Raw genomic sequence first — 12657 nt, 5'->3', positions numbered from 1 at the left:
AGCGTTCTCCTCACCATGCTCCCTTTCTGACTCACTACCAGATTCATCATCTGTGGCCTGTGGAGATGCCTCAAGATCCTCTTCCTCCAGTGTGACCCCTTGCCAGTTCCAGATTATGGAAAGCGCAGCATGCAGCCACTATCAGTGACACAGGCCCTGGGTGGTATTATAGTGCTGGGAGGTATTGAATGGTCCAGGCATCGGAAGTACATCTTCAGAAGACATCTGGTCCTCTCTGTCACTGCTCTTGTGGAAGCAAGACTCCTATAATAACACTGCTTGGCCTCTGTTCTTGGGTGGCAGAGAGGCATCATAAGCCACCTTTTCAACGATAGTCCTTGTCCCCCAACAGCCATCCGTCCAGTCAGCTCAGAACAGAGATGAAGCTGGCATGTTCAAATAAGCAACCAGCAGCAAACTATCTCCTAAACTCTTCACTACTCACACTGGCAATGCTGACCCTTTTTATCCCGCCCTTAGATGAGGTTTTGCAAAATGTGGGCTGCCAGCCTGCCCATTTTGCACATGCGATGAGTGTCATGAAGCTATTAATGTATATAACGTTATTGAAAACTATTTCTTTTTAAATAGAGGGTTAGTCTTTGGGTGTGTCTTAATTGGATTAAAGCCAGCTAGTCTGAGTAGTTTGATGTATACTAGTTTTAAGATGTAGGAGAGGTAGAGTGCATTCGCATTTTTTGAATAGAGCATTCAAGAAGTGGGGTGAAACCCAGCACCTATCTAGCAGAGACGAAGCAATATGTTTATATTACTAATAAAATTGGTACTATGAAAGGGGTTTTATTGTTAGAAGAGGTGGAGTTCAAAGGGGCTGGTGGTACAATAAGAATTTACATTCAATGAGTTGTGCTGGGTATAACCGATGGCAGTTTCATGTGTGCAGGGCAGAGGCAATGTAAGATCAAAGTAGCTGTAAGCCTACAACTGTCTCCACAGGAACCAAAGTGAGAGGAATCTCAGTTTGAATTTGTAAGGTGAAAATGCTTTGCCTGGTGTCTGGTTAAGTCTATGGATTGCTGTTGTCTTAATGGAGATTAGTTTGGGAATTTGTTGAAAGTTATGATAGTAGTAATTTGTAACAATGTGTATATGTTTAACTTGTGTAAATTAATAAATGTCTCATGTATTTTAATATAAAACCTCTTGAGAACTGATGGTCTGATTCCTGATTCCTCAAACATACAAAAATAAAATATAGGTTATGACAGTTGTTTAAAGTTTCCCCCTGGCATTTTTAAATAACTCAGCTTTACCTACTGCTGGGTCATAACACATGGGAAACGTAAAATCGGATTTAACTGGGTTTTTAATGGCTTTAATTGGCCTCTTAATTAATGGTGGGCGTGGCTCTGACACCTGCGCATGCCCGCTGACCTGAAGATGATGTCAGGGCGCTTGCCTGTCGTCTTCACGTGCTATTTTATGCCCCATTGGGTTGGGCACATGCCCGCCTACGATGTGTAAAATTCTGCCCCATGTGTTTTTTTCAGAGGGATAGGCTTGTCATTCAACTCAATCTTAATTACACCTTCAAGTGGTCATCTTGGGCTACTATATAAAAATTCAGTGATAACAACAATCCTGCCATAAAGAGATATGTTAATCAAATGAAAAAGATCACATATAAAGAATTACTTTTCCTTAGCCCTCCTGAGGACATTTACATGGCAACAAATTGGAAATCACCAATTTTGAAAAGCATTTCTTAAACACAACAAATTACTTTAATGGTTTCCTATTGAGAGAATTGCATTATAATGGGTCCTTAAAAAATAACAACACAAATAGGAGTTGAAGAAGGCCATTTGCCCTTGCAAGTCTATACTGTAGATCATGGCTGATCTTCTAACTCAACTCTCCCTTCTCGATATCCCCATGTCCCTTAACTCCCTTAGTGTCCAAAAACCTATCGAGCTGTCTCGAATATACTCAACAGCTGAGCATCCACAGCTCTCTGCGGTAGAGAATTCTAAAGATTCAGAACCCTATGAGTGAAGAAATGTGTCTTCATCTTAGTCCTAAATAGTTAACCCCATATTCTGTGACTGTGACCCCCATTTTCTAGATTCCTCAGCCAGAAGAAATATTTTTTTCACATCTACTCTGTCAAAACCCTTAAGATTATTTAAATGTTTCAATTAAATCACCTCATTCTTCTAAACTCCAGGGAATATAGGCCTAGTCCACTCAATTTCTCCTCATTGGACAATTTTCTCATCCAAGGAACCAGCTGAGTGAAATTGTTGCACTCCCTCTAGGGCAATTATGTCCTTCCTTAGATAAGGAAACCAAAATTGCACACAATACTCCAGATTTGGCCTCATTAATGCCCTGTACAATTATAGTAATTATTCACATTTATATTCTAATCCCTTTGTAACACAAGCTAACATAACATTTGCCCTCCTCATTGCTTGCTGTACTTGCATGTTAAGTTTCTGTGATTCATGTAAAAAGACAACCAGGTCCCCCTGAACACACATATCCCAGCTTTTCATCATTCAAAAAAATATGAATGTTTGACAAAATACTTGCTGTTAGAAGTGATTCCACAATTAGGTAGCACAGACTGAACAATCCTGAGTGTGCTAATAGCTACACTAACAACCAACTTAAGCTAATCAGTTGAGCTCATAATGTGGCTCATTCACACTTGCTAGAAGTGACATACATTCATACAAAGGGACCTGTTTTCTGCAAACAAAAAGACCTTGTGCCTGTGTCAAGCCTTGTGTCTTTTTTGAATTATCTTGGAGCTTGGGGAACATATTGTTCCCCATTGCTTTCTCCATGGCAACGCCTTGGCCAATCAGTCGAAACTTGGCATTCTTGCTTTTATCCTGATGAGTGCAAGATGAAACACTTTGGCAACATGTATCTCTTTACAGCAATATCCAAGATCTGTATTATAAAGTGAGTGGGGCTTTTTTGAGGATGTATCCATTAAGGTATTAACGTAGATAAAGGGGATCCAGCCGATATAGTTCATTTTGGATTTCCAAAAATCAGTAAGGTGCCACATAAAAAAGTTACCATGTGAGATAGGGGTTCACGGAGTTGGGGGAAATATATTTGCATGGTTGGAGGATTGAGTAATGGACAGGAAGCAGAGAATAGGAGTAAAGCAGGCATTTTCAAGTTGGCAGTCTGTAATTAGTGGAGTTCCACAAGGAACAGTGCTGGGGCCTCAGCTATTTACAATCTAAGTGGGCAACAAGGTGGCAGCTGGAATACAATGTGCAGAAGTGTGAGGTTATTCATTTTGGTAATAAGAATAGAAAAGCAGAATATTTTTAAACGGCATGAAACTTTTAAACGTTGATGTTCAGAGACACTTAGATGTACTTGTACAAGGAACACAAAAAGTTAGCATGCAGATAATAGCAAGTAATTAGGAAGGCAAATGACATGTTCGCCTTTATTGTAAGGGGTTGTTAATTTAATTTATTTGATTGACTCTGGAAGAGCTTATTGCAAGGGGGATGGTGTGCAAGAACAAGGAAGTCTTGCTACAGTTGTACAGGGCTTTGGAGAGACCACACCCAGAATAGTGTGTGTAGTTTTGGTCTCCATATTTAAGGAAGGATATACTTGTACTGAAGGCCAACAGTGAAGGTTCACTAAATTGGTCTGTGGGATGAGAGGATTTTCCCATAATGAGAGGCTGAGAAAATTGGGTCTATAGTCTCTAGACTTTAGAAGAATGAGAGGTGATCTCATTGCAACATGGGCACAACCTCAGGATAAGGAGTTGATTGTTTAGGACTGAGATTTTTCCTCTCAGAGGCTTATGAATCTTTGGAATTCTCTGTCCCCAGAGGGTTGTGGATGCTTCATCGTTGTGCAAGGCTGAGATAGACAGATTTTTGGTCTCTCAGGGAATCAAGGAAGATGGGGAGCAGGCAGGAAAATGTTGAGGCAGAGCATCAGTCAAGATCATATTGAATGGCAGAGCAGCATTGAGAGGTTGTTTGGCCTGGACCTGCTCCTATTTTCTATGTTCTTATGATTTTTATTAAACAGAAACAAAGGAAGTCTAGCTCTGCCACAAACCCTTGAAAGTTAACTGAAAATATTGCATCAAGGGACTGGGAGTGACTTCAGTTTCCTATTAAAGAAATATGGTAAACTGCCAATTTGTGTATGATATTTTAATCAGGTTTGAGGGCACAGTTGCAATCATGTGATTGGTGATGTGATGATCTTATTGTATCATTGATTTCATTCTTGCACCCCCAAAGTTTAAACTACAGCAGATCACTCTTGAATAAAAATAAGTTATACTTTAGTGCTGTGGAATCCCGCCTGCAGCTGAGCAACCTAACTCTGCTGGCTTCCTTCATATTTCTGACATGTCCATCACTCGGATGCAAACAAATTGGAATAATAAGAATGTCATGCCCTTGAATTATTTTGCTGATTGAATGTCATGCTGCCCTTAATTTGTTGAGCACAAATTAAAGCCTGAGCATCAAAATGATCCAGCTTTGAGTTGCAATGGGTCCTCCACTGCTTTCACAATGAACATTATTGTGCACTACCTATCAGACTGCTCATCTAACTCCCAGGGCTGGATTTTCTATTCATGGTTGAGAGCCTGACAGCCAGATCATTTCCAGGTCTTGACCCTGTTCAATGTTAGCATTGGTGATGTGATGCTATTTTAATGTGCAAAGCCCATATTTGGGTCAGAGGCAAACTTAGCACCCAATTAAAGGCATCGGGCACTGCCTGAGATGGCAACTGGCTCTGGAGTGCAATGCTCAAAGGTAGACGGTTGCCATGACGGGGCCTGCTAAGGAGCAAGCAGGAGACTAGAAGGCCAATAACATCACAGTACACACAAGTGGCCAAACTATCAATCACATGGTACTTGACACACTCTGCTCAAGCAAAAGCAACTTGGTACCATCACTTGAGCACCTCAGTTTCAATAAGCCTTTTATTTCAACATTAGCAGCATCATCATATCATAGCTCCCGCAGTGTACCCAATAGGGTTTCAGTAACATGCACCAGACCATTTGCTCTTCACACTCGCTGCTTTGGAAATCTCATTGTGACTTTCCCAAGGCCATTAATAAGCTCTTCAAAGTTGGACCTGCTCCCACCTCCCTTCTGTCGCTTTGAAAATTGTGCCTTCTGAAGGTGTTAGAAGATGGACACACTATTTGGGAGTGTATTTTTAAAGCACGCCTGCACTTGATCTCATCCTCACGAGAGGTTGAAAACATGGCCACCAGTCTTAGATCAGTTGCAGTTTTCTCCAGTTTAATATTGGAAAGATTAAATCCATTGTCTTTGGATCCCATCACAAACTCTGTACTCTTGCCACTGTCAAGAAGAGATATTAATGTCTATAATGTTATTGGAAATTATTTTTCACATTAGAGTTCTAGCGGGTCTGTGTCCATGTGTGTATCTTAATTGGATTAAAATTAATTGGGTGCTTTGATGTATAGTAGTTTTGAGATGTTAATTAGGTAAACATAAGGACAGTAGTAGGTAAAGTGTAAATTTGCATTTGTTAAAAGAAACCATTCAAGACTGGGTGAAACCTTGCACCTAGCTAGAAGATGGCAAGCAATGTATTTATCTTTTTCCAGCTTACTAATAAAATTGGTGGGATGAAAGGATGTTATTGTTAGAAGAGGTAAAATTAAAAGCCTAGTGATACAATGAAAAATTTGCATTCAACGAGAAAGATGTGTATCAAGGAGAAAGGAGATTGTGTGTAAGGTAGAGGAATTTTAAGGTCCAACAAGTGTGAGAAGCCTCCAGCCTTTAAGCCTCAAGTATGTCTGCAAGGATCCAGAGCTGCAAGAAACTATCCAGGTTGTGCTTTGCCAGGTGTCGTTAAATCTATGAGTTTTACTGTTGCCTTAATGGGGATGTAACTGACATTCAGATTAATTAAAGGATCTTTGTTGTTATTATAGTAATTTTGTAGATGTATGTATGTGTTTACAATCTTTCTTGTATTACTAAGTGTTTAATTTAGTTTTATAAAACCCTTTTGAGACTTGATGATCTTATTACTATTGAAATCAAAGCTTGCATCTTGAAACATACAAATTGCAAAAATGGGTTATGAAAGTTGTTTCAAGTTTCCTTCTGGGATTTGAACACCTCAGCCTTTACCATTGGCTGTGTCATAATACCACCAGTACCAACCCCAACCTCAGCCAGTGTCTCAGATTGAATTTGACTTCTTGCAAACATAGGGGGATGTGGTGGTATAGTGGTATTGCCACTGGACTTGTAACCCAGAGACCCAGGACAGATGGTGAAATTGGACTTCAGTAACAATCTGGAATTAAAAGTCTAATGATGACCATGAAGCTATTGTCAATTGTCGTAAAAACCCATCTGGTTCACTAATGTCCTTTAGGGAAGAAAATCTGTCATCCTCACCTGGTCTGGCCTACATGTAACTCCAGACCCACAGCAATGTGGTTGACTCTTAACTGCCCTCCTAAATGGCCTAGCAAGCCACTCAGTTGTATCAAACCATTAAAAAGTCTAATAGGAATGTAACTGGAAGGACCACTTGGCGTCGACAAGGCACTGGAAACGACAACAGAAAACTTAGCTCTGTTGATCTGCAAAGTCCTCCTCACTAGCATTTGGGGCCTTTGCCAAAATTGGGAGAGCAGTCTCACAGACTAGTCAAGCAACAGCCTGACATAGTCATACTCAGAGAATCATACCTTACAGACAATGCCCTTGACACCACCATCACCATCTCATCGGCAGGACAGACCCAGTAGGGGTGGCAGCACAGTGGTATATAGTCAGGTGGGAGTTGCCCTGGAAGTCCTCAATATTGACACCAGACCCCATGAGGCCTCATGGCATCAGCTCAAACATGAGCAAGGAAACCTCCTGCTGATTACCACATACTGCCCTCCCTCAGCTGATGAATCAGTGCTCCTCAATGTTGAAAACCACTAGGAGGAAGCACTGAGGATGGCAAGGATGCAGAATGTACTCTGTCCATGGGATTGAAATTATGTTCCATAAATTTCCCAGCTGGAGGTGATTCCAATCCTACAGATTCTCTCTTGTTGGAGATGGTCATTGCCTGGCACTTGTGTGGCGCATATGTTACTTACCACATGTCAGCCCAAGCCTAGATATCATAGAAGACTTGCTGCATTTGGACACGGAGTGCTTCAATATCTGAGGAGTGAGGAGTCATGAATGATGCTGAACATTATGCAACCATTAGCATACATCCCCACTTCTGACCTTATGATGGAAGGAAGGTCATTGATGAAACAGCTGAAGATGGTTTTGCCTGGCATGTACTTGACCTCATGATGGAACTATAAATTACAAAAAAGATAAGCTGAACAGTCAGCAGTACAGGGCTGGGCAGAAAGGGGTTAATTCGGACATTAATAATAAAACTGACTCATCAAAAGGGTTTGGACATTGACTGATTGATATCAGGGAACAATGGTACCAGGGAAATGCCATTACCTGCCTTCAACTAATGCAATCAAGAAGTCTGATTACCCAATACAATGGCACAAAGGATATATCATCAATATAATACACTCAAGGAGTTATGGATCTAAAGTCTGCACCACAGACAATAGTGCTGGAATAGGGTCATTGAAACCCTCGTTAACTTTGGAGCCAGGTGCTGTTACTGTTCTGTTACTGTGCCACCTCAAACAGCAGGAGAATTGCTCATACAATGAGAAGTGATAATATACGTCTGGATACATCCTCTATGGAAAATCCCATATTGCTTCAGCCAGCAGGAGCTGATGACATTTATCTGAGCTTTGTCTGGAATCAACTAAGTGGACATTGAAACAAAAGGAAATATGTTTTGACATGTCTGAGTTAAGTTATAATAAAAGAAGAACAGATCTGAGTATCTGGGCTGCAGTTGGAAGGAGGGTCAGGGCTGGTCACCTTGACTCAGGCCTATATTCTACACCAGACAGATCAGCCATGTTGGGATTGTAAGATTCAGCCAAATCATAATGCTGAAATCATAGGTCTGAAGGTTTTGTGAAGGTTTGGGGTGAAAACTTGGTGTTTTTTGCTGGTACCTTGTAACTTCTTTCAGCCATATCTTGGTGATATTGGTCTGAAGGCTTTTTCTTAAGGTTTCAGGACAAGACGTGGTGTTTTGCCTGTGTTTCTGTAAGTTTTAACTGAGTTGTGGTGACTTTGTGTCAGGTGCTGGGAATAGGTTGTTTTAAATTTTGGGTTTTGTACTGTGAGGTTGTGGGTTATTCAATAAAGCAATTGTGAATTATCAGAAGATACTTGTCTCACTAGTCATTCTGTTCAAGCCATGCACTTGTGAATCTGGTGTCACAAACTTGAGTGTGGGGATGGTCTCTGAGGGAAAAGGGGAACTCCTACAAATCTATCCATCGCACCATGACATTCAATTGCATTACCATTGCAAATCCCCCACTAGCAACATTCTGGGGGTTACCATTGACCAGAAACTGAACTGCACTAGCCATATAAATACTGTGGCTAGAAGAGCAGGTCAGAGGCTGGGAATCCTGCTGTGAGTAACTCAATTCCTGACTCCCCAAAGCCTGTCCACTATCTACAAGGAAAAATCAGGAGTGTGATGGGATACTCTCTACTGCCTGGATGAGTGCAGCTCCAACAATACTCAAGAATCTCAACACCATCCAGCCCACTTGACTGGCACCCCATCCACAAACATTCACAGAAGCACTGTAGGAATTCACCAAAGCTCCTTAGACAGCACCTTCCAAACCCAGTACCGCTACCATCTAGAAGGACAAGGGCAGCAGATACATGAGAACACCACCACCCTCAAGTTCCCCTCTAAGCCACTCATCATCCTGACTTGGAAATATATCGCTGTTCCTTTACTGTCGCTGGGTCAAATTCCTGGAACTCCCTCCTTTTCAGCACTGTGCATGTTCCTACATCACATGGACTGCAGTGGTTCAAGAAAGCAGCTCACCACCATCTTCTCAAGGGCAATTAGGGATGGGCAGTTAATGCTGGCCTACCCAGCAACACTCACACCCCATGAGTGAATAAAAACAACTTGTCATTCTATTTGACCTCAAGTTAACTAATGGCCTCCATACCTGGTCCCTCCTATTTCCATCTCTGCAACATCATCCACCTCAACTCATCCTCTGTTGAAACCCTCAGGCATGTCTTTGTTATCTTCAGACTCAGTATTATTATTATCTCATTCTCCACTCTCCCTAAACTTCAGCTCATCCAAAACTCCACTGCTCAAATCCTGACATTGTCCTGCTTATCCATCTTTCCTGTCCTTGCTAATCTACATTGGCTCTAGGTCCTACAATGTCTTCAAATTAAAATTCACATTCTTGTGTTTAAGTCTCTTTATGACCTTGACTGTATTTCTGTAGCTTCTTCCAGTCATACAAACCTCCTCCTCCAAAGCCTTCCCCTTTCATTCTGTCTCCCCTCCACCTTGGCTGCAGGTACTCCATGGCACTGGTGAATAAAGTATAGCACCTCTTACCCTCAGAGAAGCAACAAGGAAAAGACCCAACAAAATAGAATGGAAATACATCTTAAGATTTACATTTCATTAATTTTTCTCAGTTCTATATTGACCTCACCAGCAGTGAACGATCTTCCCAGTTTCAAGCAATAACTGTGATCACAGCTTGAATTAAATCACAAATAATTCCAAGCAGCATATTTTATGTCACAGGCCAATGAGTTAAATACAAGACAAAATGTCTATGGGGAGAATTTTTAGCTCGTCGGGTGGGTGAGCAACCAAAATTAATAACATGTCCCTGCTCATGTGACATTTAAAAGTTTTTAGTTTTGATGTTTTAAACTGTTCCTCTCCCTGAGGCAGCTCTGTGACGCATGTGCGAAGTTCGCACTCACCCTCGTCCCCTCCCGATGCAGGCCACTCACGTTTCATGCTAGGCGGGATTTAATTGGCCCGCTAGTGTGAAATTCCGGTCTGGCCCCAACCGTGGGTGGTAATCGGTTTCCTGACTGCCCCCATCCACCCCCGACAAGCCTGCCCGACCAGGGAAAAATCCTCCCCATGTTACTGAAACTAATACATTTTGTGTAATTAAAGTTACAGATCAATTGTAGTCTGACTGTAGGGTCAATAACTAGAAGTCAACACATTGATTAATTTACTCCCCAAGATCATTTATTATAAAGATATATGACTGTAGCCAAAATCAATTTTGGGTACACACACCACTGCACTCTGCTCTTTGCATGACAGTGCTTTGGCTTTATGCTACTTGGAATCTAATAGTGGGGGTTAATGGTACTAGACCATAGACTACAAATTGGCCTCTGTGAAAACTGGAAAAGTATTGTAATGAATGGCACAAGGAAAACAATTCAATTTTCTCTTAATAGTTTGTATGTTTATGGACAAAATGATGTTCAGCCATATGTAGGTTGTGGGGGTGGTGTTGTTGGAACAGGACTGGTGTGGGAAAACTGTCCCAGGAACTGCGTTTGTTTACAAATTCCCTAAGTCACCACAATATCACTTAAGCTGGCAAATGTTCACAAGATTGGATGAGATGCAGCTAAAGCACTGAGTCATCACAGTTGCAGCTTTCTAATATGAAGTTGTACATCAGTGCCTATCCCTTAATTACAACTGTTTGATGCAGTTATTTTACTGCAGTTAGCTAACAAATTATTGACATGTTTTATTAGACTATATTTCACTTGCAGCAAGGCTCGTTAAGCCAAATGCAGAATTAATGAGCCAGAAACATTTTATTTTCCACTTAGCACAAGTATGAATGACACAATCCCAGACATGTTACAAGTTATTAGGCGATGTTTTTGAATTTGCGCTGCCAGTGCTGACCTCTGTGTAATGGGAGTGTATAGTATATTGGGAAATAGGCATGCCATTTTCTGTCAGTTAGTCAATTTCACTATTTCAACAGGGAGGTTTTATACATACAGCTGGTTTGACTTGCTCGGGTAGAGCACTTGTTAATACGTTTGTGCAAATGTCTTTTAGGTGATATTTTAACTGTCATTGACTTGATATTTTGAACAGTTGCTGACTGTGTTATGATAGCACATTTAGGAAGCTTATGTCTTAGCACGTTAACCAGCGCCTGCCACAATAATTTAGACCTGGTAAAGTGGAAAAGTTGATACTAGAAATATTCTAGCCAAGTACTATTTATTTAATAATCATCTTAACAGTACAGAACATGAATACTTAGAAACAATATACACGTTGTCGAAGCTTTGCACCTTGACTCATCAGGACAGTTCACAAGAATACCAAATGTAAAGGTAACAACAATTTGTGCTGCATGAGAAGAGCGTGCTGATTGGGATGATTGGTTGGCAAGTAGAGGCATTGCCAAGGGGAATGAACCAGAGAATGGCTGTCGCCTGTTCTGTTTAGTTGAAAAAGGCACAATGTGTGCACCTGTTCTCTCTGTCTGCAAAGGACAGGGCCCTGTGTATTAATATATGTAGCTTCTAGAACCTGCTAATTAGCAATAGTAATTATTTGTTGACACACTTACATTAATAAAGTTATATCTATTAAGTTTGATGTGGACACCATCAGCTGACCAAGTCTGCCATTATGGCAGGAGAAACAGAAACATCTCTCCTATAAATGTCATGATGTATATATACTTTATAAGAGGAGATATACCTTAGAGTGACTTCAATCATATCTTGGCTAGGCATGAGTGCTCAAACTGATTGAGCTTCACTGTTGTGGCTTTGCTGTCACCCACATCTCTCAGTTAGCTTTGTTCCTTATATATTAATTTTTCTGTTTAGCTGATCATCAGGTAAAGACCATTTCATTTCCAATAAATGCAACTTGATTGTAGTACATGGCATGCTAAGAATAGAATCAGTAGTGAGTCTGAACATTTAAAGATATCCAAACATCACCTTGAACATGCAAGGAAGCCCAAAATTAGGGGCCATAAATGTAAAATAGTTCCTGATAAATCTGTGAAGAATTCAGGAAAAATCTTCTTTACTGAAAGAGTGATGAGTGTATGGAATGTTACCAGAGGGAGTAGTTGAGACAAATAGATGTGTTTAATGGGAAGCTAGATAAGTACATAAGGGAGGAAGGAAGGAAGGGCATGTTGAGAGGGTTACATGAGGTGGAGGAGGCTCGACTGGAGCATAAATACTTGCATAGACAAGATGGGCCGAATGGCCTGTTTGTGTGCTCTAACCACAGTAACCACAGCCAACTCTACTTCTTGCTTCTTCATTGTCAGTTAGAGCTGACAAAGGGCACAGCTGATTACAGGTTTGATTCTTCCTTTCTGTTATGTTCTAATTGCAGCTGTAGTGCATAGGAATGTTTTGCATGAATGAAAATTATCTCCCTGTAACGATGTCTTTGATTCACAGCTTGCATAGTAGGATCTTTTCCAGTTTGCTGTCTCTACGTTTTTGTAAAACCAACTTTCTTATGAGAGTCTTTTACAAATATTCACAAGTTAGAAATAGAGGGCAGGATTTTCCACTAAATTAGCATTTGTTTTACGTTGTTTTCTGGGTACACGATTGTGAGTGAAGCGTTAGGAAGTCATAAACTCTCTGACCTCGATTGCCACTTCTGGGATTTTCCACTAAAAGCAACAGGGTT

At 40.8% G+C, this 12657-nt stretch overlaps 1 protein-coding gene across 1 annotated transcript in view; it reads right to left on the bottom strand.

The window, feature by feature from the left end:
- kcnh3 (potassium voltage-gated channel, subfamily H (eag-related), member 3) overlaps positions 1–12657 on the bottom strand; it is an 856837-nt gene that overhangs the window by 411786 nt on the left and 432394 nt on the right. Inside the window, exon 4 of the mRNA XM_041200258.1 lies at positions 8998–9003. Within this exon, the coding sequence (XP_041056192.1) occupies positions 8998–9003 (6 nt within the window). The remainder of the gene's footprint in view (positions 1–8997; positions 9004–12657) is intronic.

The sequence above is a fragment of the Carcharodon carcharias genome, chromosome 12 (genome assembly GCF_017639515.1).
Source record: "Carcharodon carcharias isolate sCarCar2 chromosome 12, sCarCar2.pri, whole genome shotgun sequence".
NCBI classification, from domain to species: domain Eukaryota; kingdom Metazoa; phylum Chordata; class Chondrichthyes; order Lamniformes; family Lamnidae; genus Carcharodon; species Carcharodon carcharias.
The sequence above is the reverse complement of the archived record's forward strand: the minus strand, read 5'-3'. Positions and strand labels throughout refer to the sequence as shown.